At 40.2% G+C, this 25,641-nt stretch overlaps 1 protein-coding gene across 30 annotated transcripts in view; it reads right to left on the minus strand.

Annotated features, from left to right (window-relative positions):
* The window catches only part of dlg1b (discs large MAGUK scaffold protein 1b), a 234,999-nt gene that overhangs the window by 58,108 nt on the left and 151,250 nt on the right, over positions 1–25,641 (minus strand). For 14 of the 30 annotated variants that reach the window (XM_052477160.1, XM_052477168.1, XM_035800367.2 and 11 more), the window contains 4 exons: positions 24,816–24,985; positions 18,585–18,721; positions 17,588–17,747; positions 3,028–3,154 (listed from right to left, as the gene is read on the minus strand). In XM_052477160.1, the coding sequence (XP_052333120.1) occupies positions 3,028–3,154; positions 17,588–17,747; positions 18,585–18,721; positions 24,816–24,985 (594 nt within the window). Of the gene's footprint in view, positions 1–3,027; positions 3,155–8,191; positions 9,527–9,630; positions 9,725–9,810; positions 10,048–17,587; positions 17,748–18,584; positions 18,722–24,815; positions 24,986–25,641 lie in introns of those variants that run through there. The other 16 variants (XM_052477181.1, XM_052477179.1, XM_052477178.1 and 13 more) reach the window with 4 other exon arrangements.

Below are 25,641 nucleotides of genomic sequence, written 5' to 3' on the forward strand. Positions count from 1 at the left end.
ATGACCTGAAGAGAGCTGGGACCACAGTCTCAAAGAACACCATCCCAACCGTGAAGCATGGCGGTGGAAACATCATTCTTTGGGGATGCTTTTCTGCAAAGTGGCCAGGACGACTGTACCGTATTGAGGGGAGGATGGATGGGGCCATGTATCGCGAGATCTTGGCCAACAACCTCCTTCCCTCAGCAAGAGCTTTGGAGATGGGTCGTGGCTGGGTCTTCCAGCATGACATCGACCCAAAACACACAGCCAGGGCAACTAAGAAGTGGCTCCGTAAGAAGCATCTCAAGGTCCTGGAGTGGCCTAGCTAGTCTCCAGACCTGAACCCAATAGAACATCTTTGGAGGGAGCTGAAATTCCGTATTGCCCAGCGACAGCACCAAAACCTGAAGGATCTGGAGAAGGTCTGTATGGAGGAGTGGGCCAAAATCCCTGCTGCAGTGTGTGCAAACCTGGTCAAGAACTACAGGAAACATGTGATCTCTGTACCAAATATTAAGTTCTGCTTTTCTGATGTATCAAATACTTATGTCATGCAATAAAATGCAAATGAATTACTTAAAAATCATACAATGTGATTTTCCGGAATTTGTTTTAGATTCCGTCTCTCACAGTTGAAGTGTACCTAAGATAAAAAATTACAGACCTCCACATGCTTTGTAAGTAGGAAAACCTGTCATAGCCTAGTAAAAAAAACAGCAATTTTTTCCAGCCAAAGATAGGAGTCACAAAAAGCAGAAATAGATCAAATTAATCTCTAACCTTTGATGATCTTCATCAGATGACACTCATGTTACACAATACATGTATGTTTTGTTCGATAATGTGCATATTTATATCCAAAAATCTCAGTTTACATTGGCGCCTTACGTGCAGTAATGTTTTGATTCCAAAACATCCGGTGATTTTGCAGAAATACTCATAATAAACATTGATAAAAGATACAACAGTTTTTCACAGAATTAAAGATAGACTTCTCCTTAATGCAACCGCTGTGTCAGATTTAAAAAAAAAAAAACTTTACGGAAAAAGAATCATCTGAGAACGGCGCTCAGAGCCCAATCCAGCCAGAGAAATATACGCTATTTTGGAGTCAACAGAAGTTAGAAATAACACCATAAATATTCACTTACCTTTGATGATCTTCATCAGAAGGCACTCCCAGGAATCCCAGTTCGACAATAAATGACTAATTTGTTCCATAAAGTCCATCATTTATGTCCAAATAGCCGCGTGTTCAGCCCACTAATTCATCTTCATGAGGTGCGAGCACTTCGTCCAGACAAACTCGAAATGTTCTGTTACAGGTCGTAGAAACAAGTAAAACGATATATGGAATCAATCGTTAGGATGTTTCTAACATGAAACATCAATTATGTTCCAACCGGAGAATTCCTATGTCTGAAGAAAAGCACTGGAACGAGAGGTAACTCTGTTGGGAGCGTGCGTCAGACACTTCAATGACGTGACTCTCAGCCAATTAGATTTAGAGGATTGGAGGATTCTAAATGAATATCTAAGGGGCATTTTTGTTAGGGCATATCTGATCTGTGAGAATATATATATGGGGCTTTTATATAACTCTAAATTAATTAATAAGAATAATAATTGCTTTGTTTAAAAAATAACAATATTTTGGACATTATTTAGTATTCAAATAACCTAAAGCGAGGGAGAAAAATGCCATTCTTGAACATGGGGTGAGAGAGTCTTACTAATTTGTAAATAAAGCCAGTTTTATTTATTTATTTCCGTTTTTAGAAGGAGAGAAACCAAAATCCCACCGTTGCCTCATGTATCTCCCGGTCACGGCCGGCACGGGTATCGAACCAGTATCTGTAGCAAAGCAATTTGCACTCCGATGCAGTGTCTTAGACCGCTGCTCCACTCGGGTGCTGTTTCAACATGACCGGTCGGGAGCTGGCTAGAGTACTATAGTAAGGGCATAATAATACTAACATTTCCACACCCTAATTGTAGACTAAGTGCACAATTATCCGTTTCTATTTGGTTTGTGTCACCCATTCATTGTCAGTTATAGAGACAGTAGCAGCCTTGGGACCCAAAAGCATAATCAGTGGTCTAACTCCTCCTTGCGCTGGTCTGGAGCAATTAAGTAGTGACGCAGGGTAAAGTACTAAACCACAAATTACCTCTAAGTCCCACAGCATAATTGCAAAACTTTTAGTTGAGCAACCACTGTATACACCATATCATCATGTTACTCCAAGTTTACTTCAATATGATGGATATTATATCAATATTTTGCGCATCAAGGCGTTTCCACCGCTATTTCGAGCATTATTAATTTACAGACACAAAAAGATCCCACCACATTGAACGAACAAATCGTCTGCATTTATAAAATGGTACCGAACCTTTGTTTCTATCACAGCTGTCGTGATTATTTGTTTTATGACTTTACTCGCATAAAAACTGGATGGAAACTTGGTTAGCGAGAGAGAGAGAGCTAGCGAGAGAGGAATGGTGAGCTAGTGAAAGCGATGGAGGGAGAAAGCTAGAGAGAGTGTGGGGAGATAGGGAGGAGACAGAACTCGCCGGGGGAATGTGGCACGCGACTGCAGCTTTTGGCCGGCTGGCCTTGTAGACATTTTCAATAAATCCTTGTCCTGTCAGACTGGCTTCGGTCTATCCGAGGGGATGGTACCAGGAGGGGAAAAAAGGGTAGCAAACGCTCAGGGACTCCCTGTCACCCATTCCCCCACAAGGAAAACTAAAGAGGTATGACTGACTAGAAAACCCATGTTGAATTACCTAATTGGTCATGACTAGGGTTAGGGGTTTAGTTAAGTTTATGGTTAGAGTTTAGCCGCACACTTCCTCCAACCTTCCTCCTTATTGTCTCCCTCCCTCCATCAATCCACCTTCCATACCCCATTGATCATCCATCCTTCAATCATCCGAACATTCCAGCCCTCTCTATCCCTTCATCATACACTACTGAGCGACAGCAAAAAACTTGAATGCACACACACTCAGAATGGGGAGGCACCGAATTAGCCTTACCTGGTGACTTCTTCTCCCAGCATGCTCTTGGGGGTTGGCGAGTAGTGTCCTGACGGGGCCTCAGGGGGAAGGGGCTGGCCCAGGTAGCTGGGAGGGCTGATATGGTTCTCCATGTGTTGGGAGTAGGCTGATAGAGAGAAAAGAAAACCAGCTCAGATGGAGTAGCTAACAAGAAACCTAAACTCCACCAACACCAACCAAATACAGTGAGGTAATTACCTAGTGCACTGCCGGAAGAGAAAAGCCGACCGACAGGGTATTTGTCCACCTCCGAACAAGGCCCCGGATGCTGATAGCGTTTTCTAAGATATGTCTGTGAAACAGTATATCACCACATACAATCCCACTCTGTGCCGAATGCAGTGGGTGAATGAGGCTCCTGTCTCGGCATCTCTCACTCACCTCTGTCTCTCTGTGCATTGAGGCTACTGTTACTGATGTGATTGTGTGAGGCAAGACCTTGAGGGGGGTCATTCGGTAATGCAACCCAGATCCGACATCTGGGAAGGGGACAGTGTGTGCATGTGCCTGAAAACAACCAACTGTAACACTGTGTAAAATGCAGTGGTGTAAAGTAAGTAAGTAAAAATACTTTAAAGTAGGTTTTGGGGTATCTGTACTTCACTATTTTTATTTTTGGCAACTTGTAATTCACTACATTAAAGAAAATAATCTACATTTTACTCCATTTATTATCCCTGACACAAAAGTATTTGTTACATTTTGACAAGAAAATTGTCCAATTCACACACTTCAAGAGAACGTCCCTGCTCATCCCTACTGCCTCTGATCTGGCAGACTCACTAAACACAAATGCTTTGTTTGTAAATTATGTCTGAGTGTTGGTGTGGCCCTGGCTATCATCAATAAAAATAAAAAGAATTGGGCAGTCTGGTTTAATATAAGGAATTTGAAATAATTTATACGTTTACTTTCGGTTCTGAAGTACATTTTTAGCTATTCCATTTACTTTTGATACTTAAGTATATTTAAAACCAAATACTTTTAGACTTTTACTCAAGCAGTATTTACTGGGTGACTCACTTTTACTTGAGTCATTTTCTATTAAGGTATCTTTCCTTTTACTCAAGTATGACTAATGAGTACTTTTTCCACCACTGGTAAAATGGCCTGTTTCCGAGTGTGTACTTGCAAGTCAGAATATCTTTAATGATCAGAAGTAGAAGCTCAGTACAGAGAAGTCAGAATTAAAAACAAAGCTTGACCAGTCAGTTCCGGAAGGTCAAGGATCTGTACACATGCCTCTAACACCTTGTCTATTTTCTTCATATCACACCCCAGATCAGCTCAACAGGCATATAACCTAGTTCATACATTAAAAAATAAATAATAATTATAAAGTTCATGGAATCTATATTCATACAATCAATTAATGTTCCAATATTAAATTGAACACACTTAAAACAATAAATTAAAAAACGATAATTTCAACAAAATAGATCAAATGTTATCAAAGACCATAAAACAAAGGCATCATGGATTAAAGGACAAGCTAAAAAGGTGGTTGACAAATGGAATTAACACCTCAAGCAGTTTCACAGTACAATACAAGGTTCCATATCAAAAACGGATAAAAAATGTATAAAAAAATACCACACACTTTATAAAATAAACAAACAATTATGAATAATCAAAGGTTTTTTACCACTACAATTTAAAAAATAAATATTAGCTTTTTGCTCTCAAATTCTCATTGCTAGGACACTTGATTTTTCATAGTTTCATCTCCAAGCATCCTAATGCCTAAAAAGCAGCTATACTTGAAACTGGTACTACCATAGTCAATGTCTCTGTAGTACTGGCAAACTGCACTTTATACTGACAATATGCACAGAGCTTCAATTCTCTGAACTGGAATGAGCTGTGCTCCAAAATGGCGCAGACAGACTTGGCAGCTCTGCTTCTAGCTCCTAAGCAACTTTGCAGTATTTCGTTTTTTGTGTGTTATTTCTTGAATTATTAGCCCAGAATGTTTTTTTCTTGTGTTATTACATACAGCCGGAGAAAACTGCTGGATATCAGAGCAGCGGTAACTCACCAGCATTACGGCCAGAAATAAGACTTTCCCGAATTGGATCCTTTGTTCGTACCCGCCCCCAGGGCAATTTAACTTATCACAGAGGCTGCGGCAAGACCCCACCGGCGGAGAATAGGTATTCAGAGTGGACTTCTAGTCCGACTGAGGAGGCGAACACCATCCACTGCTTCAGAGTATATTACTCGCCAAGGTTCAGTCCCTGGACAATAAAGTAGACGAGCTCAGAGCGAGGATCTCCTTCCAGAGACATAAGGCACTGTAACATACTGTTTCACGGAATCATGGCTCTCTCCGGATATACTGTCCCTGTCCATACAGCCAGCTGGGTTCTCAATACATTGCACAGACAGGAATAAAGAACTCTCCAGTAAGAAGGCAGAGTTGCATGTTTCATGATTAACTACTCATGGTGTTATTGTGATAACGTACAGGAATTCAAGTAGTTTTGTTCACACGACCTAGAATGCCAACCGTGTTGGATAAATTATCTTCGGTTAAAGTCACAGCCGTGTATATTCCAACTCAAGCTGATACCACAACGGCCCTTAAGGAACTACACTGGACATTTTGTAGCTGAGGATTTCAACAAAGCAAATTTGAGGAAACATTACCAAAGTTCTATCAACACATTGCCTGTAGTACAGTGGTTCGTACTGCAGGACAGCTTCCGTGGTAAGGCAGAATTATATGGCACGTTATTTAAATGCAAACCACTGGTACCGTTAATGCTAGTTAGTGCTAGTTTGACCACCAGAGGACATTTTTGAGAAGCATTAGATAGCCTTCAATAGTGGCTGTAATAGAGAATTTAGATTTTTTTTGTAAGAACATAGTACAGCTGAAGTAGGAAGTTTACATACACCTTGTCCCTTTAAATGTAATCCTAGTAAAAAATCCCTGTTTTAGGTCAGTTAGGATCACCACTTTATTTTAAGAATGTGAAATGTCAGAATAACACGAGATAATTATTTATTTCAGCTTTTATTTATTTCATCACATTCCCAGTGTGTCAGAAGTTTACATACTCTCAATTAGTATTTGGTAGCATTGTCTTTCGGGTAGCCTTCCACAAGCGTCCCACAAAAGTTGGGTGAATTTTGGCCCATTCCTCCTGACAGAGCTGGTGTAACTGAGTCAGGTTTGTAGGCCTCCTTGCTCGCACACCTCTTTTCAGTTCTGCCCACACATTTTCTATGGGATTGATGTCAGGGCTTTGTGATGGCCACTCCAATACCTTGACTTTGTTGTCCTTCAGCCATTTGCCACAACTTTGGAAGTATGCTTGGGGTCATTGTCCATTTGGAAGACCCATTTGCGACCAAGCTTAAACTTCCTGACTGACGTCTGGAGATGTTGCTTTAATATATCCACATCATTTTCCTACCTCACGATGCCATTTATTTTGTGAAGTGCACCAGTACTTACTGCAGCAAAGCACCCCCACAACATGATGCTGCCACCCCCGAGCTTCATGGTTGGGATGGTGTTCTTCAGCTTGCAAGCCTCCCCCTTTTTCCTCCAAACAGAACAATGGTCATTATGGCCAAACAGTTCTATTTTTGTTTCATCAGACCAAAGGACATTTCTCCAAAAAGTACGATCTTTGTCCCCATGTGCAGTTGCAAACCGTAGTCTGGCTTTTGTATGGAGGTTTTGGAGCAGTGGCTTCTTCCTTGAGTGGCATGTCAGTTTTTGTTGATATAGGACTCGTTTTACAGTGGATATAGATACTTTTGTACCTGTTTCCTCCAAAATCTTCACAAGGTCCTTTGCTGTTGTTCTGGGATTGATTTGCACTTATCGCACCAACGTACATTCATCTCTAGGAGACAGAACGAGTCTCCTTCCTGAGCGGGATGACGGCTGTGGTCCCATGGTGTTTATACTTGCGTACTATTGTTTGTACAGATGAATGTGCTACCTTCAGACGTTTGGAAATTGCTCCCAAGGATGAACCAGACTTGTGGAGGTCTACAATTTTTTTTCTTGGCTGATTTCTTTTGATTTTCCCATGATGTCAAGCAAAGAGGTACTGAGTTTCAAAGTAGGCCTTGAGATACATCCACTGGTACACCTCCAATTGACTCAAATGATGTCAATTAGCCTATCAGAAAGTAGGCCAGTAAAAACTTTTTTTCCCCCCACTTTGAATATTTTTTTCTACGATTTTTCTCTTGCCATGACATAATTTTCTGTAATTTTGCATTTAGACAGCTGCACCACAGGGGAGGCCCCATCCAGGTCAGGATAACCAAAACATTTCTTTATTAAAGACTATCAGAAAGAAAGTTGGTACTTATTTATTTTGATCCAAAGCCATGAATGAGTGAGTCACTCAGCTTTATGTAGGTGTCATCAACTTGATAATATATAATGATATTTTGGATATATTTTGTATTTCCAAAAAACAAAAAACTGAGCGATTGTAATCGGAAATAAAGGCAAAAACATTTATTTCTGTTTTTAGAGGGAGAGAAATGCTGGGCCAATTGTGCGCCGCCCTATGGGACTCCCAATCACAGTCGGATTTGTGATACATATTATTATTAAAGGTACTGCATAGATGTAAACATATATTTTTTAGCAAGAGGCAACACTTGTATAGCCTAAGAAAGTAGCAGAACTATGCAGAAGTAGTTTTGAATGCATTTTAATGAAGGGAAACAATAACAGTCTTCAACTTTTTTTGGCAAGATAGTGATATATTCTTATATACAGTACAATAAGGAATTCAACTACAAAATACTAGTCTTCTCCCATTTGTTTAACCATTCCCCATATCAATAAGGTGTGTAAAACAACAACAAATAAGAATAAAATAACATAAGATACAAAACAAAACGTGACGACCATAAATCAATCAACTCTAATTAGCAGATTAGGACAGTATGTGTGCGCGCATTTCTCACATGTACAAGCACATAGTATTTGTTTACAGTCCTTCTTTGGGGGACATAATTGGCATCTCCTCCTCTTGCCTGACCCAGCTGCAGCCTCAGGTGGATCAGGAAAAGATTCAGCCCCCTGAACAGCTTTCACAAGAGCTGCAGAGGCTGTTGTGAAGGGGAGGCGCTCCCTTCTTTGAATGTGTGTTGTTACAAGTACCTTTCCCAGCTGCTCCAGGAACATCCTCCTCTTGGTTCGCTGGTCAGGCATCCAGGTAGGGTTGATCTTGTTCTATATCACGAAGACATTGTAAGTGGACACATCAATGATGTTATGGAAGATGACCAGGGGCCAGCTGGCAGTCATGCTCCTGCAGCTGTAAGTTCCAATCACTTTGTTCAGTTTGTCCACACCTCCTTTGTTGTGGTTGTAGTCCAGGATGATGGCTGGCTTCCTGTCCTCACGATCACTGTTCACAGATACCTCCTCCTCAAAATGATTGTTCTCCTATTCCTACTGGACATCTGAAAAAATCAGTGAACTGAAACGTGCACTCAGGGCTTCAGCAAAGAGAGAACTGGGGGGACTGTCATCTGCAGCACATTTATAGTCTGACCACTTTTCCCTTTTTTAATTTTATTTTTTAAATACGTTTTTTTTTTTTCATTTCACTTCACCAAATTGGACTATTTTGTGTACGTCAGGTATACAAAATCCAAATAAAAATCTATGTAAAAATTACAGTTGTAATGCAACACAATAGGAAAAAAGCCAAGGGGGAATTAATAATTTTGGATAGCACTGCATCATACACTGCATTTGAGGAACAATGGGAAAGTAGTTTTGCTTTTAAAGTTGATAAACTTCAATAGTCACTTTTGAGAAAATGGCATTTGAATGTTTTGGTACCTACTGGAGAGCTCTCCTTTGTCTAAACACATTCATGCACCATTTCTTCACCCTCTTAAGCCAGCGTCACCCATCTGTTTAGCGATTCACATGTGAGGTCATGTGCTAAACACCGAGTAGTGTAGTAACATTAAGACTAAAAGTGGTAAAAGTAGAAGCCTACAATAAGGAACAATTCCAGGTAAACAGAAAGTGTCCAGATACAAATATAAGATGACACTTACCCAGACACACCTGTCTAAATTGAGGGGTCATGTGAAAGAAATGCAATAAATCTCATCCACATATTGCTACGTGGATGGGTCTCTACAGAAGGTGTACACGGTACAGCCAAATGGTTACTTGCATAGTAGCAAAATCAGAAACAGATAGTGTCAATATAAAGAAAATAATATACAGTGATAGATATCAGTGATAGATGAGGCCGTTATATGCAGTTATCACAATTCAGGTCCACACGTTTCCCCAAATCCTTTGTTGGTGAAGAACTGGTGCATGTAGTTGATAACTGCGCTGCTGCCTTTGCTTGATGACATGCCTTCATCAATCAAGTGGTTGACTTGTTGTGGTATTCCTTCACAGCAGACCTCAAACAAGCCACACATAGATGTGACTTTGCTGCATAGGGTCAGAAGGATAGTGCACCTGCAAACAACAAAATAACATCAAGGTAAGTTAATGAAAAGAAAATGTAATGTAAAACGTTGATGCATTTTTTAATGCATCATTATCAGGTAAGTTTCACTTACTTACAAATGTGCAGAGCAGCAGCACTGCATACCGAAACATCATCTTGGAAACTGGAAGTTAAAATGATAACACATAGCCCGTCTACACGTACCTCTGGAAAATACAGAAATAATATGAGGATCAATAAAAGTAGTGCCAATCACATTGGTCAATTAAATAATCAAAACGTGTTTACCTACCAAGAGTTGTCATCGATTCCTTGTGGAGACGCAAAACTGCTGCTTTTGTCACAATGGGATGGCAGCAGCTTTCCACCAAAGTGTTCATGTCCTGGGTGGCATCCTGGTAATACTATTGCATTATCCTCTGCGTAGTTGTTGATGAAGTTCACCACTCGCTGCAAGTCCTGATTCAGGTGTAACCTGTGCTTGCTTGGGCTAGCTCTCTTTTTGATGGGAAGCCTTAGACCACTCTCCTTGTGTGACTGGTGGAGGAGAGTCAAGCGTGTTCTACTGATGCTGAAAGACAAATTCCAGATACAAATATTTTGGCATTATTATATATAGATCGCCGTAATCACCATCAGACACACCTGGCTAACTTGATGGGTCATCTGACGAAATGGAGTCTTGTTTAGACATGCTAGCTAAACAATGAACCATAATCTTAATCCATAGAGTACAAGCCGATTGTCATAGACAGCTAAAGTTAACCAAATAGTTTGCTAGCTAAAATTAGGATATAACTAGCAATGCGAAATGGCATTCTGAAAAAACATTACTACACACAGATCATAAACGTAATGTTAGCTAGCGAGCCAGCCATCTAATGTCAGATAGTTAGCTAACAGTAAGCTTTAACTTGGGGTCTTTTGTTTAGACATGTAGCTATCTAAACAATGAATCATAATCCTAATCCATAGAGTACTAGAATAGAATACAAACCGATTATCATAGCTAGCTAAAGTTAACCAAATAGGTTCAACGTTAGCTAGTTAGCTAGCTAACATTAGGCTATAACTAGCAATGCGAAATGGCATTTTGAGATAACATTACTACATACATCATAAACATAATGTTAGCTGGGTGGTTAGCAAGCCAGCCATCTAATGTCAGCTAGCTAGCTAACAGTAAGCTGACAAAATTCAAAACGTATAATAACTGAAACTGTAGCTTGACTCTTACCCGTATACTTAGATGAATGCTTCACGGCAGACTGCAACCCCTTTCATTAAATAAGACGTCCTGTGTCGTTTCCGTTGCTTGGCCCATTGTTGTGTCAAGTCACTCTGGTTCACACTAACCGTGTGCAATGCCATAAGAATTATCTTAAACTTTAGCCCCCACCAAAACTGACCATTTTACTTGCCCTAGAAGAGCTGGTTAGGCTGTTTTCATGTTGTCCAGAGCGTTGGTGACTAACTGTGCTCCTGGCAACAATTGAAATATGCTTTTTTGATGACATTTACTGACACCGATCATATTCAAACGGTGTTGAGCATTCGTAAATTCATCAGTTATTCTGCACTCTGGCACACAGATCAGAGTTCTCTAAAACAGCTGTTGCAGTGACTTTCTATTGAAATGGATACTTGCATAGTGGAGTCTTTTGTAAAATTTTGCAAATCAATGGCAATTCAACGTATGTGGCAGGGTCTACAGACAATCACGGTTTACAAAGGGAAAACAAGCCATGTCGTGGACACCGATGTCTTGCTCCCAGACTGACCCTGCCCTTTGCAACTGGGTCCTGGAAGGTGACTGGGTCCTGAAGGTAGGTTACAACACTTCCACTACGCTGATCCTCAGCACAAGGGCCCCACAGGGTGCGTGCTCAGAACCCTACTGTACTCCCTGATCACCCATGACTGTGTGGCTAGGAATGCCAAAAAACATCAAGGACATCAACCACCCGAGCCACGGCCTGTTCACCCAGTTATCATTCAGAAGGCGAGGTCAGTACAGGTGTATCAAAGCTGGGACCGAGAGACTGAAAAACAGCTTCTATCTCAAGGCCATCAGACTGTTAAATATCCATCACTATCCGGCTACCACCTGGTTACTCAACCTTGCACCTTAGAGTCCACAGCCCTATGTACATAGACATGGAATCACTGGTCACTTTACTAATGTTTACACACTGCTTTACACATTTCATATGTATATACTGTATTCTACTGTATTTTATTCAATGCCACTGACATTGCTCGTCCTAATATTTATATATTTCTTAAATCCATTCTTTTACTTTTAGATTGGTGTGTATTTGTGTTGAATTGTGAAGATACTACTGCACTGCACAATTGCGCTACTTGCAATAACATTGCTAAATAAGTGTACGTGACCAATACATTTGATTGTATTTAATGTGAAGACACTTTACAGCTCATCTCTGTCTTCACCTACTATGACAAACAGCTGTTTAGGGGCAGGCAAAATATTTGTAAAACTTTTTTTTATTACATCAGAAATGTAACACTAATATATATTCTCTAAGATTTGTCCACACCCGGATTGTGCAACATTTGCCTATTATTCTTTAAAAAAATCTTCAAGCTCTGTCAAATTGGTTGTTGATCATTGGTAGAAAACCATTTTCAGGTCTTGCCATATATTTTCAAGTAGATTTAAAGTCAAAACTGTAACTCGCCCACTCAGGAACATTCACTGTGTTTTTGGTAAGCAACTCCAGTGTAGATTTGGCCTCGTGCTTTAGGTTATTGTTCTGCTGAAAGGTGAATTTATCTCCCAGTGTCTGGTGGAATGCAGATAACCAGGTTTTCCTGTGCTTAGCTCTATTTCGTTTCTCTTTTATCCTGAAAAACTCCACCGTCCTTAACGATTACAAGCACACCCATAACATGATGCAGCCACCACTATGCTTGAAAATATGGAAAGTGGTACTCAGTAATGTGTTGAATTGGATTTGCCCCAAACATAACACTTTTTATTCAGGACAAAAAGTTAGTGCCTTTTTGTAAACAGGATGGGTGTTTTGGAATATTTGGATTCTGTACAGGCTTCCTTTTCATTCTGTCAATTAAGTTAGTATTGTGGAGTAACTACAATGTTGTTGATCGATGCTCAGTTTTCTCCTATCACAGCCATTAAAATCGAACTGGTCTAAAGGTACCATTTGCCTTATGGTGAAATCCCTGAGTGGTTTCCTTCCTCTCCAGCAACTAAGTTAGGAAGGGCGCCTGTATCTGTAGTGAATGGGTGTATTGATACACCATCCAAAGTAACTTCACCAATGATTAAAGGGATATTCAAATGTCTGCTTTTTTTGACCCATTTATCAACTGGTGCCCTTCTTTGCGAGGCATTGGAAAACCTCCCTGGTTTTTGTCATTGAATGTGTGCTTGAAATTCACTGCTCTACTGAGGGACATTACAGATAATTGTATGTGTGGGGTACAGAGATGGGGTAGTCATTCAAAAATCATGTTAAACACCATTATTGCATACAGGGTTAGTCCATGCAACTCCTTGTGACTTGTTAAAACAAAACAAAGGGGCTTACTTATTGACTCAAGACATTTCAGCTTTATTTTGTATTCATTTCTAATAATTTATTCCACTTCGGGGTATTATGGGGTAATGTGTGTAGATCAGTGACAAAATCTAAATGTAATCAATTTTAAATTCAGGTTGTAACACAAATGTGGAAAAGGTCAAGGGGTGTGAATACTTTCTGAAGGCACTGTATGTCATCTCTCTCATGACCGCCTGCTAGCAAGTTTGTCATGTCATCAAAGTCAGGAGGCCAGACCATGCTCTTAACCTCTTGCACAGCTAAAGCCTCTAACTGAACTGAGATGCTAACATTGTTGCTCTACCTATGAAACCATTTGAGACCTGTTTCAGGAAACTAGGCATATGTCGCGGGTCACTAATTCAATCTTGGTTGCATCAGACCAAATCAGACCAAATAATCTGCATCAGATAATCTGCATCAGACCAAATAATCTGGTTTCTCATGGTCAGAGACCTTTAGGTGCCTTTCGGCAAACTCCAAGCGGGCTGCCAATTGACTTTCACTGAGGAGTGGCTTCCGTCTGGCCACTCTACCATAAAGGCCTCATTGGTGGACTGCTGCAGAGATTGTTGTCCTTCTGGATGTTTCTCGCATCTCCACAGCAACTCTGGAGCTCTGTCAGAGTTTTTTATTTTTTTATTTTACCTTTATTTAACCAGGCAAGTCAGTTAAGAACATATTCTTATTTTCAATGACGGCCTGGGAACAGTGGGTTAACTGCCTGTTCAGGGGCAGAACGACAGATACCTTGTCAGCTCGGGGTATCTGTACCTTGTCAGCTCGGGGGTTTGAACTCGCAACCTTCCGGTTACTAGTCCAACGCTCTAACCACTAGGCTACGCTGCCGCCCCAGAGTGACTATCAGGTCATTGGGTTCTCCCTGACCAAGGCCCTTCTCCCCCGATTTCTCCATTTGGCCGGGCAGCCAGCTCTAGGAAGAGTGTTGGTGGTTCCAAACTTCTTCCATTTAAGAATGGTGGAGGCCACTGTGATCTTCAATGCTGCAGAAATGTTTTAGTACTCTTCCCCAGCCCTGTGCCCCAACACAATCCTGTTTCAGAGCTCTACGGTCAATTCCTTCAACCTCAAGGCTTGGTTTTTGTGCTGACATGCACTCTCAACAGGTGTCTGCTTTTACAAATCATGTCCAATCAATTGAATTTAACCCGAGGTGGACTCCAATCAAGTTGAAGAAACATATGTGAAGAAGAATGACCAATGGAAACAGGAGGCACCTGAGCTCAATTTTGAGTTTCAAAGCAAGGGTATGAATAATTATGTAAATAAGGAATGTTTATTTTATTTTTAATAAATTAGCAAACATTTGTGTGTAGCTTGATAAGGAATAAAATATTTTTATACATTTTAGAACAAGGCTGAAACGTAACAAAATGTGGAAAAAGAGAAGGGGTCTGAATACTTTCAGAATGCACTGTATATTGTGTTATTTTATGGCTGGTTATGAAACCTACAGAAGTGTCAAAACCCACATTTATTCAAATGACTTTGCTCCATGTCAAGAAGTTTCCTCTTCGTTTGAAAGTTTGTTTCTTAAATCCATGTTGTTGAAATGAACAATTTAGTCCGTTTTTTGTTGTTGTTACTTGTAGAAAATACACTTTTACAAAATCCGCAACAGAATGACTGAAAAATCAGCGACAGAATGACCGCAATTGAATTGGCTAAAATGGGAAATTATAATTTGTTAAATAAAACATAAAACAAACATTCTGTTGACACGTAGGCTATGTTGTAATGGAATGTTTTCCCTTGTGTGGTAGGTTGACAAATGTGTCATAAACAGCCATAAAACAACACAATATATGTCACAACAGGTCTAAATATATGGGTCATGACAGTGTTATGACCATATTAAAACAGTTTATGACAAGTTATGCAAGCTGTTATGACATACTCTGACATGGTTATGACCGTGTCATAACATGTTATGAAGCTGGGTGTCACAAAGTGTTACCCAATAGAAGAGAGGGCTTCGACGAGCAGGTGTCCACATACTTTCGGTCATGTAGTACATCGTAACAGAATGAAGACATGAACAAGTGTAATACTGACTTTGTGATAGGTTTCATTATCAACACCAAAAAATATTATAGATAAGTGCTGTGCTAATTCTGCCAAATCCCTTGAGGGTTTAAAGCGCAAAGGCCCGAATTGAGAATTATGCATTAATAAAAATCTATCTAGTGACAAAATTACTTACATGAAGTCATATTTTTCATTGAAATACTGGGTAAAACAAAGACCCACTAACAGTAGACATAATCAACGTTTTGTTCTTTCCCTTCATATCAAATATTCAGTAGGCCTCAATACACAGACAGCGATTGAACACTGCAAGGCATATACTGTCGTTCTTTCTCAAAGGAAACAGGAAATAAACCCTCGCTTCGATGACCACTTAATTTGTGTGTCCCCCACCCACCCTCCTCTTCTCTGATCCAATCAGCAGAATCTGTGCTTATGATAACAAGGAACAAGAGGATGAGGGAATGCGGTAGCGCACCATAGGGCCCATCCGCACAATTATTTCCCCTTTTTCCTAAAGCCTCCCATGATTGAGCTACTGTGCGACACTAAACATAATTATTTCTCATTCATTAACTCCGGCTCAGATCTTACACCACGCGTCCTGGCAGGACATCATTATACATATCTCTCCCCTCCTGTCCTCTGCATTAGTGTATTGCCGTCTGGATTAGTGTGGGGGGTGGGGATGGAGAAAGCAGCGGTGACCACGTGATGCTAGCGTCCATGATTTCATTAAGCTGTTTGCCCTTCACGCCTCTAAGCCTGTGCTTCATGACAGCAATAGCATCCCAAATGGCACCATATTCCGTATATAGTGCACTTCTAATGACCAGGGCCCCATGGGACTTAGTCAATAGTACTGCACTATATAGGGAACAGGGTGATTTTTGGGACGCATACAACATTACAGAATCCTTGTCAGTGGGAATCTATGATAGTATTGGATGGGTCAGTTAGGCTCTAGTTAGAAGGCTTTTTAGAGAGCGGAGCACCAAGATGGATGCAGTCACTGATTCCAAATCAACTTGGTGATGGTGCTGACGGTCTTATCATAGGCGTCTTTGGCTAATCTTTTGAGGCAACAGTGCTTTTGCTACAGAAGATGATTAACCATGCTGTGCTTTTGATCACTTTGAGACGGCTTACATTATACACAGCTAGATGTCTACTGAAGCAATACTAGCTAAGTGAAAGGTGCAAGTGCAAGGTCACTTTCTTCACTAAATTGCCACATGGTTTTGGTCTACCTTTAGACGGACTCTGATCCAACCACCAATGTTAAATCTTCTGTCTCAAGTAGTTCAAACTGCCCTTGTGTCACAACACTGAATCCAGCGGTAATCTGACATTGGATTCACATTCTGTCCTTGGATCACAATCAAACATTCAGAAGCAAACCGAAGTAGTCCTCTAACACTTATTTGCACTGAAGGGATTGTAGGGTGTCACCTCGATTTTGACTTTGAAACAAGCCATTCAAAGAATACTGAAGGATGTATGGGTTAAAAAAGACGGGGCTCAATTCAATTCCAATTAAACTGATTTCAGGAAATGAATTAAATTATGAATTTCAGTTCCAGAACTAAAGAGCCAGTTATTTTTCTTATTTCTTTTTCCATCAATTTCTAAATTGGAATATCAATGAAACTCCCGGATTGATAGAATTGACATGGAATTGTCATAGTCAATACTCAGAAAATCACTTTGCTAGGCCCTGGCCTGATGGCTGCAGGGGGCATGTGGGGGGGTGTGAGTTGTCCTGTGAGGGGGTGGTTTGTTCAGATGTGTCCAATCGATATGAGTTTGAGCCCTCTCTTCTAGTGGGTTGTTAGTGCCCCCGCTGGCTCTGCCGCTAGCCAGCAGTTCCAATCAATATGGTGCCTGGTGCTGTAGCCACCGCTTCCCATTGGGTGTCAGCCATCTGACACACTTTCTCCTACTGACCCTGTACTGGGGAAAACGACAGGGTGCTGCTATTCTCTTTTCCACATTTCATCATTGTCGCAAATTGTTTTTTGATCGTTTGGGGACTCCTTATCCCCCCACAATATGTGATTAGGGGAATAGCTGTTAATGTCACTACAGGGATTTTTGTTCAAACTTTTCTCTGACACAGGCTATTGGCTATTTCCATTTTTTGTTGACATTAAGTCAGAGATTCACTTAAATATGAGGGAATTGGAATAACCCTCAGATTACAGTACCAATTCCTACTCACAAGGTTAAGTTGTTTTAGAATAACATTCTGTAGGCAGCAGGATAATGTATATATTGAGGCAGAGGTTTCACCTGAGGAGTGAGGTGGACGACCCTCATAATAATTTATCATCAAATGTGGAAACTCACAAAGGAGATGTACTCACTAAGTGTAAACTCGCAGTGGAAAGTCAAAGTAGAAATTCACAAAGGGGAAAGACAGTGGAAACTCACAAAGTGGAAACTCACAGTTGGTGATGTCAGGCGGGGCGAAACTGTCATTCATGAAGACACTGTTGGGTTTTGCTACTTTCAAGTAGACCACGTCGGGGGTGTTTTTCAAGGCAGTCACAGCGTGTTCGTGGCTCACCTCCTCAAGGCAAGCACTGTTCACCTGCACAGAGACAGATATACACACTCGTTGTATGGACCACTCGGACAAGTTTACACTTATTGATGTGAGATCAAACGTGAATGTACACATTTGTAAAACACAGTTAATGCGGCAATCAGCAGTTGAAATGAAGCGAACTCCCTACCCGTTTTGGTAAAAAGCTGAGGGATAGAGCTGGAGAAATGTAACCACTCAAATTCATAGACAACGCAATGGATGTAAGAACTGAGCATTAATGATATTAACATTATAGTTTTAACCATTGTTGCATTAGATACGTCTCAATCCAAACACATCCGCTGATGTCGCACTTCCACATCTGTGATAAAAGGTGAGAGCTAGAGCGGTGTTTGTCATACCATGAGACATCTCAAAAAACTCTTCTCACAAAATTGTCTGTAGGGTCCGAATGGAGCAGGGCTTAAGCTTATACTTCAGGTTCTGATGGCAGTTGAACTAAAGTTCATGAGGCATTTCTAAGTTATATTCTTCAAAAATAAAGGGGAACATTGAATTAATTCAGAAGTAAAAAAAAAAAAAAAACGAGGCATGTGCAGATTTCCACTTTAAAGGTGCACCCTCAAAACATATCATATGAACGTTATTTTACAGGGAGGTGCACACTCAAATATGGAAACACACCACAGTACCAGTAACATAAAAAACACAAATGTGTCAAAAAACCCTCACCACCAATCCTGTCTCATGGAAATGGTGAAGCCTTAATGCAAAGGCTCTGAGGTACTTAATTAGTTACTCATTGATGTATCTGTAATAATGACCATGTAACTAAATGAGTGGAATGAAGAACGATGGAAATGGAAATAGTGATCTTACAGCCAGAAGCTTGTCTCCTATCTGTAGCCTCCCGTCTTTGTGCGCAGCTCCTCCTTCGATGATTTTGGTGACGTAGATGCTGTTGTCCCCTGGGATGTGCTGGTTCCCCACTCCCCCTGCTATACTGAAACCAAGACCTGGACGAGACAAGGAGAATTTTCATAACGTTAACCAATCTTTGAAAATAAATATGTATGCTGAAAAAAAAGTCACTCACTGTATGAGCATAACAATAATGAAATTCCCATCACCAGCAAACAATATAATCACAGGGAAAAAGTGTTTTTCTGATATGTTTCCTAGGAATCCGAGGCATTGTTCTCTTGCCTGTATATGGCAATGAAGGATTTTAACTAAGGCTACTTTGCTAAAAAGAGGAAAGAAACAAAACAAATCCTCACTGCCAGTACTCATGCTACATTCCTTTGACCAGGTTAACCTCAATAAAAGCATGAAATACACATGACAGCTGGTGTTAAACTAAAGTAATGAATAAGAAGGTGAGGCGCAACAGTCGCCATTAAATATATATTTAACTTGATAAAGAATAAAACGTGGTGTGACATTTAAACAGACATTCACCAGACACTAAACTACAGTAAAAAAGGATGTTGGGCTGACAATCATAAGCTACAGTGTTATCAAAGTAACATGTTTACAGTTATAAATCAGACCTGTCCCGAAACTGTGCGCACATGAATAGGTATTAAAACTTTGCTTGAAAAACACCCATCATTCATCTTTTATGCTGACAAAAAGTATTGGAATTAGGCCATGGCAGTTTGTAAAGGAAATAGCAATGGCGAACTTGATCAAAAGTCTCTGGAAGTGTTGCCAAATTTGATAACTTTAACTTCGACATTTGCTGTGTCTGACATTTTCCGAATAAAAAAAAAACTATTGCAAAATGTTGTGGACCTGTAAACAGATCATTTTAATTCAAATTTTTGGCGTTTAATTAATATAATAATAATTATTATAATAATTATATTAAAAGTTTACATTTATAAAAACTAAACTTGACCTGGGTGGGATCTTATTATTTGGTGGGAGCTTAATTTTGATGTATTTCACACATGTACAAGTTTGTATTATACACGTGTGAATTGGAAATGTGTTTTTTCCATATCGATTTTTCACCTAGTCTTGAAACGTTTGCGTGAAAACTGGAGCATGCATGTTGTGGTACACTGTATACTTTAACCTCAATCATAGCTAGTTAGCTAATGTTATACTACATCCAAGGTCAATCTGATGACATCACAATGACGACTAAACGCTTTCCAACAAATTATTTGACTCCTTTAGAAATATAATTATATTAATCAGCGCCAATAACAATGCATTGAGTAGCCTAGAACGAATGAAGGGATGGAATGGGACAATGCTATGATTCTAAATAGCAGTGTCAAATATCCTCCTCACGCACTTCCATGTTGAGTCTCATTCTCTGCTTTATACACACGAATGATAAACACAGGTAATAATTTCGGAAGGGGGGCTTTTCTGTTTGCGAGAGTGGAGACATCGAATCTGAATTTCCAACAATGAGAGATTTTTGTTCGAGTTAACTGAGATTAGTGACTGAATTTGTCATACACAGTGCATTCAGAAATTATTCAGACCCCTTCCCTATTTCCACAATGTTACCTTACAGCCTTAATCTAAAATGGATTAAATAAAATGTTCCTCAATCTATACACAATACCCCAGAATTACAAAGCGAAAACAGGTTTAGACATTTTTGCAAATAAAAAACAGATACCTTATTTACATAAGTATTCAGACCCTTTGCTATGAGACTGGAAATTGAGCTCAGGTGCATCCTGTGTCCATTGATCATCTTTGAGATGATTCTACAACTTGGAGTCCACCTGTGGTAAATTCAATTGGTTGGACATGATTTGTAATGTCACACACCTGTCTATATAAGGTCCTACAGTTGACAGTGAATGTCAGAGCAAAAACCAAGCCATGAGGTCAAAGGAATTGTCCGTAGAGCTCCGAGACAGGATTGTGTCGAGGCACGACTAAAACATTTCTGCATCATTGATGGTCCCCAGAAACAGTTGCCTCCATCATTCTTAAAGGAAAGAAGTTTGGAACCACCAAGACTCTTTCTAGAGCTGGCCGCCAGGCCAAACTGAGCAATCAGGGGAGAAGGCCCTTGGTTAGAGAGGTGACCATCAGGTTCTTGGTCACTAGGACAGAGTTCCAGAGTTCCTCTGGAGATAGTAGAACCTTCCAGAAGGCAAACCATCTCTGCAGCAACAACAATCAGGCTTTTATGGTAGAGTGGCCAGACAGAAGCCACTGCTCAGTAAAAAGCACATGACAGCCCCCTTGGAGTTTGCCGAAAGGCACATAAAGATACTCAGACCATGAGAAAAAAGATTCTCTGGTCTGATGAGACAAAGATTGAACTCTTTGGCCTGGATGCCAAGCGTCAAGTCTGGAGGAAACATGGCACCAAGCATGGTGTTGGCAGCATCATGCTGTGGGGATGTTTTTCAGCGGCAGGAACTGGGAGACTTGTCAGGATCGAGGCAAAGATGAAAGGAGCAAAGTACAGAGTGATCCTTGATGATAACCTGATCCAGAGCGCTCTTGACCTTACAACAGGACAACGACCCTAAGCACACAGTCAAGGCAACGGCTTCGGGACAGGTCTCTGAATGTCCTTGAGTGGCCCTACTAAAGCCCAGATTTGAACTCAATCTAACATCTCTGGAGAGACGTAAAAATAGCCCTGCAGCAACACTCTCCATCCAACCTGACAGGGCATGAGACGATCTGCAGAGAAGAATGGGAGAAACTCCAAATACAGGTGTGCCAAACTTCAACAAAGTACTGAGTAAAGGGTCTGAATTACTTGTGATCAGTTTTTTTATTTTATAAAATGTACACAAAACCCCCAAAAAAAAAAAACAGTATTAGTTTGTTTTTGTGGGGTATTGTGCGTAGATAGATGAGGGAAAAAACTATTTAATCAATTTTAGAAAATGGCTGTTACCCTAACAATATTTGGAAAAAGTCAAGAGGTCTGATTAATTTCTGAAGGCACTGTATATACACAAGAGTATGTGGACACCCCTTCAAATTAGTAGATTCGGCTATTTCAGCCACACCTGTGGCTGACGTATACAATTTAGCAAACAACCATGCAATCTCCATAGGTCAACATTGGCAGTAGAATGACCTTATTTTAGCATGGTTTTATCTAGGCCTTAGTAATAATGATTGCGCTTATCAGGTAGCTAGCGCTAGCTAACGTTTCCACGTGGCTAGCAAGGTAGCTGGTTAGAGTAATCAGGTAATCAGCTAATGCTGAACAGTCGACTTTTGGGCCCTACTTTGGGCCTTGAAATGTGTGGAGTACTACGGATGTGACAAATGAAAACATTTCTTAATGTTTAAACTGCCGTTATGGGTTTCCAGCTCAAACTATAAGACAAATTCATAAAATTCCACGTGAATTTACAATGCTGCTGCCAGAAACAGTTTGGGTCTCACGGTGCGTCCCATTCAGATGGTTAAGCATTGCACCCGTTGTACTATTACTGTACCTCAATTGCACCTAGCTAAGTTAGCACTTCCTTCTCAAAGTATTGCCATACAGGACTTTGTTGTTGTGCTTGCTTTTCTCTGCCATTTTCCCAACTGTTATCTATGATAACAGTTATCCTTGACTCCTTGCACATCGACTCCCGATGTCGACTCCCATTTCTGAGAGCCAAGATTCAATTCCACTAAGAATAGACTGCTAAGATTCTGGACTTTTGGAACGGAGGAGACTGATTAGTTGCCGTACTTCTGAGAACAAACCCGTCACATCTTTCATAGCGAGCTAGCGAGGAGGCGCACAGTATAGGCAGGTAGACCACCAGGCAGGCAGAAAGAAAGGTGCACTAGGCCTACAGTCCCTTCAGAAAGTATTCATACTGACTTATTACACATGATGTTGTGTTACAGCCGGAACTAAAAAAGGATACATAAGTATTCAATACTTTAAAAGTGATTAAAGCTGTGAGTCTTCCTGCTTAAGTCTAACTTTGCACAACAGGATTGTACAATATTTGCACGTTATACTTTAAAATTATTCAAGCTCTGTCAAGTTGGTTGTTCATCACTGCTAGACAGTCTTGCCATAGATTTTAAGCCGATTTAAGTGAAAACTAACTAGGCCACTCAGGAACATTCAAAGTCATCTTGGTAAGCATCTACGGAGTATATTTGGCCTTGTGTTTTAGGTTATTGTCCAGCTGAAAGGTGAATCTATTTATTTATTTTTTTGTTAAGGATCCCAATTTCGTTTAAACCTCTAAAGTTGATTGACACTCCCTAGCGTCACACCATACCATTTTGAATATTGAATAGCTCCCCATGTGTTTATTCTAGACATGTTTCTTGTAGCAGCTGCAGCTCAATCCCCTCCTTACAACGGACATAGTTCTTGTGAAAGCAGTCTTTTTCTACACGAGAGGATCCGGACAAGAAAATGTCACGAAATTGACTGTAAAACCTGAACCATTTGAGCTACAAACGAATAAGTCCCCACCAACAAAAGGTGACTCTCACGAGCACCAGTGTTGGTTGTTCTGCTCTACAACATCCACAAGCTTTACAGCAGAACTGTCTCGGATGTCGTCATTTCGAAGAGAGTTTCTCCCAAAACCAACTATCCAGACTGAACCGTTGGCGCTACAAACTAATATGTCACCAATAAAAAGGGTAGGCTCTCACAAATATGAAATTGGTGGTTGTTTTGCTCTACAAAGTACACACGCTTCAGGGGAGTCGTCTGAAGGTAACCTAGTACCGGGCTGTAGAAATGGAACAACGTGCATAGGGGGTAAAAAAAACAAAGGTGTCACGAAACAGTACCAAACATGGGTCTAAAATGTTGTTGACAGACACTTCAAAGCTTTATTTCTTATGATTTATTTTTGACCATCTGTGTTGCAATGTACAAATGTGTTGGGCTATGGGCTACAGCAGTATAGGCCAAATTCAATGTTAAATCTTTATTTTTTTTATACCTACAGGAATCCTAAACTTCAAAATCAAAATTTTATGACCATCTTAAAATTCAATTTGTTAGCTTAGTAGATATTGTGATCTTAAGGGCTTAAACCTTTTAACGTTCACACCCCTATGGAGTACACTACCTTTGGGCCCTGAAATGTATGGGTCACACTACCTTTTGGCCCTGAAATGTATGGAGTACACTACATTTGGGCCCTATAGAGAAGTAAGGGAGACCGGGGACAATTGTAACACTAGTCAATTGTAAGCCATCAATTATTTAAATTGAGGAAGCCTTACTTTTTTTGCCACCTCTCAGTTTTGATTATTGACCTCTAGAACATTATGCATGTATCTAAACATATAATTTTTTATCAGTAAGATGAGGTATAGTTGATGACAATTATTGTTCTGACAAGATGTATGTTCTCACAAGACTAATTTGGAAAGAGTTCTATGCTTGGGGTTAGGTGTAACGCAATGCTGTACGTCACCCCTTACTTAAATTATATATGTAATTACATAGACACATTCACATCAACTTTGGTAGTGCAACCAAGATAATACTAGAAAAATGTACACTTTTTGTAATGCTAATGCAAAATATAATATTTTGGATCCTCAGTTCTGGGCAATATTACACGCTTAACAGATAAAAAGAAAATGTCAACTTAGTGTATTTTCATCCAAATATCAGTTTTAAAAAATCATAATTGTTCAATTACACCAACTGTTTACCACTGAAGACAGTGTTACAACTGTCCCATATACAACTTACCATGGTCGTTGGTGGCACCGGAAAATACGAGGCCTGGCTAGCAAGCCAAACAGCTTGTTAGCTAGCTTGTCGGTTGACTGTTAGCTCGCCAAAAAACTTGTTTTGATCTTATCTGAGGCTTAAAAGTGTAATTATACTTTGATTTAGAGATTAAAACAAATCGTTTTCTAATGCTAATTAGCAAATGCAACAACGACTGATGATAGAGCACATCACAAATGTAAATTTTTGTGTGACATTTTGAAATCACTACAAACAGTGTTAAAGTAAATCATATTTTAAGAAACAACTCCAAAATAGTCTCCCCTACACTACCTTTGGGCCCTCTAAAAAAGCTTAATGTAGCATTAACGCTGTAGTGTGGATAAGTGTGTTGAATTAAATGTAACACTATTAGTTGATTTAACACTTGTGATGTTGCTGTGTACCTTTGGGTCCTTTCACTAGCTTGATCTCCATCACCTTCTCGGAGACAGGCTTCCTCCGGCGGACGTAGAGGCGCACCAGCGACCCGGCCTCCTTCAGAGCTTCCACTGCCCGACTGTGGGTCACGTCCCGCACGTCTGCCTCATTCACCCGCAGGATGACGTCGTTGACCCTTCACCGGGGTGAAGAGGAATGACAGTTAAAGCCAGGGTGGGGTCCCATAATAACTCATTACTCAAAGGACAAGTTCAGTATTTTACAACTTAAAGTCAATTGGTTCCTCAGTTTGTAGTGACTGTTCGAAGAAAAACGAACCATGGATTACAGTTTCTATTGGCCCATAGACTACTTTCAGGGTGGGGAACCATCCTGTTACGAAAAACTGAACTTTACTTTTAAAGTGTGCAGGTGTAATCCATTATGATGCAGGTATAATGCTTTGTAACACTTGTCATGAGCATGTACGACCTACTCATATCTTCCAGTCACAAGACCTGAAGGTAAATTGCCAGTTTGCTTCAAATTACCAACAAAAGATTCAAATGACAACAAAAACAAAAAATTGAGTAATACACTTACTTTAGGTAAGAGTGGACAGTAAGTGTAAGAACATTGTACTATGTATAAAAAGGCCCAGTTGCCCTTTATTTTGGCTACCATGTCTAGAAGAGATCTCAGTGACTTTGAAAGAGTAGTCTCAAAGGAGCATAGGGGGTTTAAAAATGGTGTCTGTCACCAGATCTCAACCCAAATAAACAATTATGGGAGATTATGAAGCGGCACTTGAGACTGTTTTCCAGCACCATAAACAACACACTGAATGATGGA

The sequence above is a fragment of the Oncorhynchus keta genome, chromosome 23 (genome assembly GCF_023373465.1).
Source record: "Oncorhynchus keta strain PuntledgeMale-10-30-2019 chromosome 23, Oket_V2, whole genome shotgun sequence".
In the NCBI taxonomy this organism is placed as follows: Eukaryota; Metazoa; Chordata; class Actinopteri; order Salmoniformes; family Salmonidae; genus Oncorhynchus; species Oncorhynchus keta.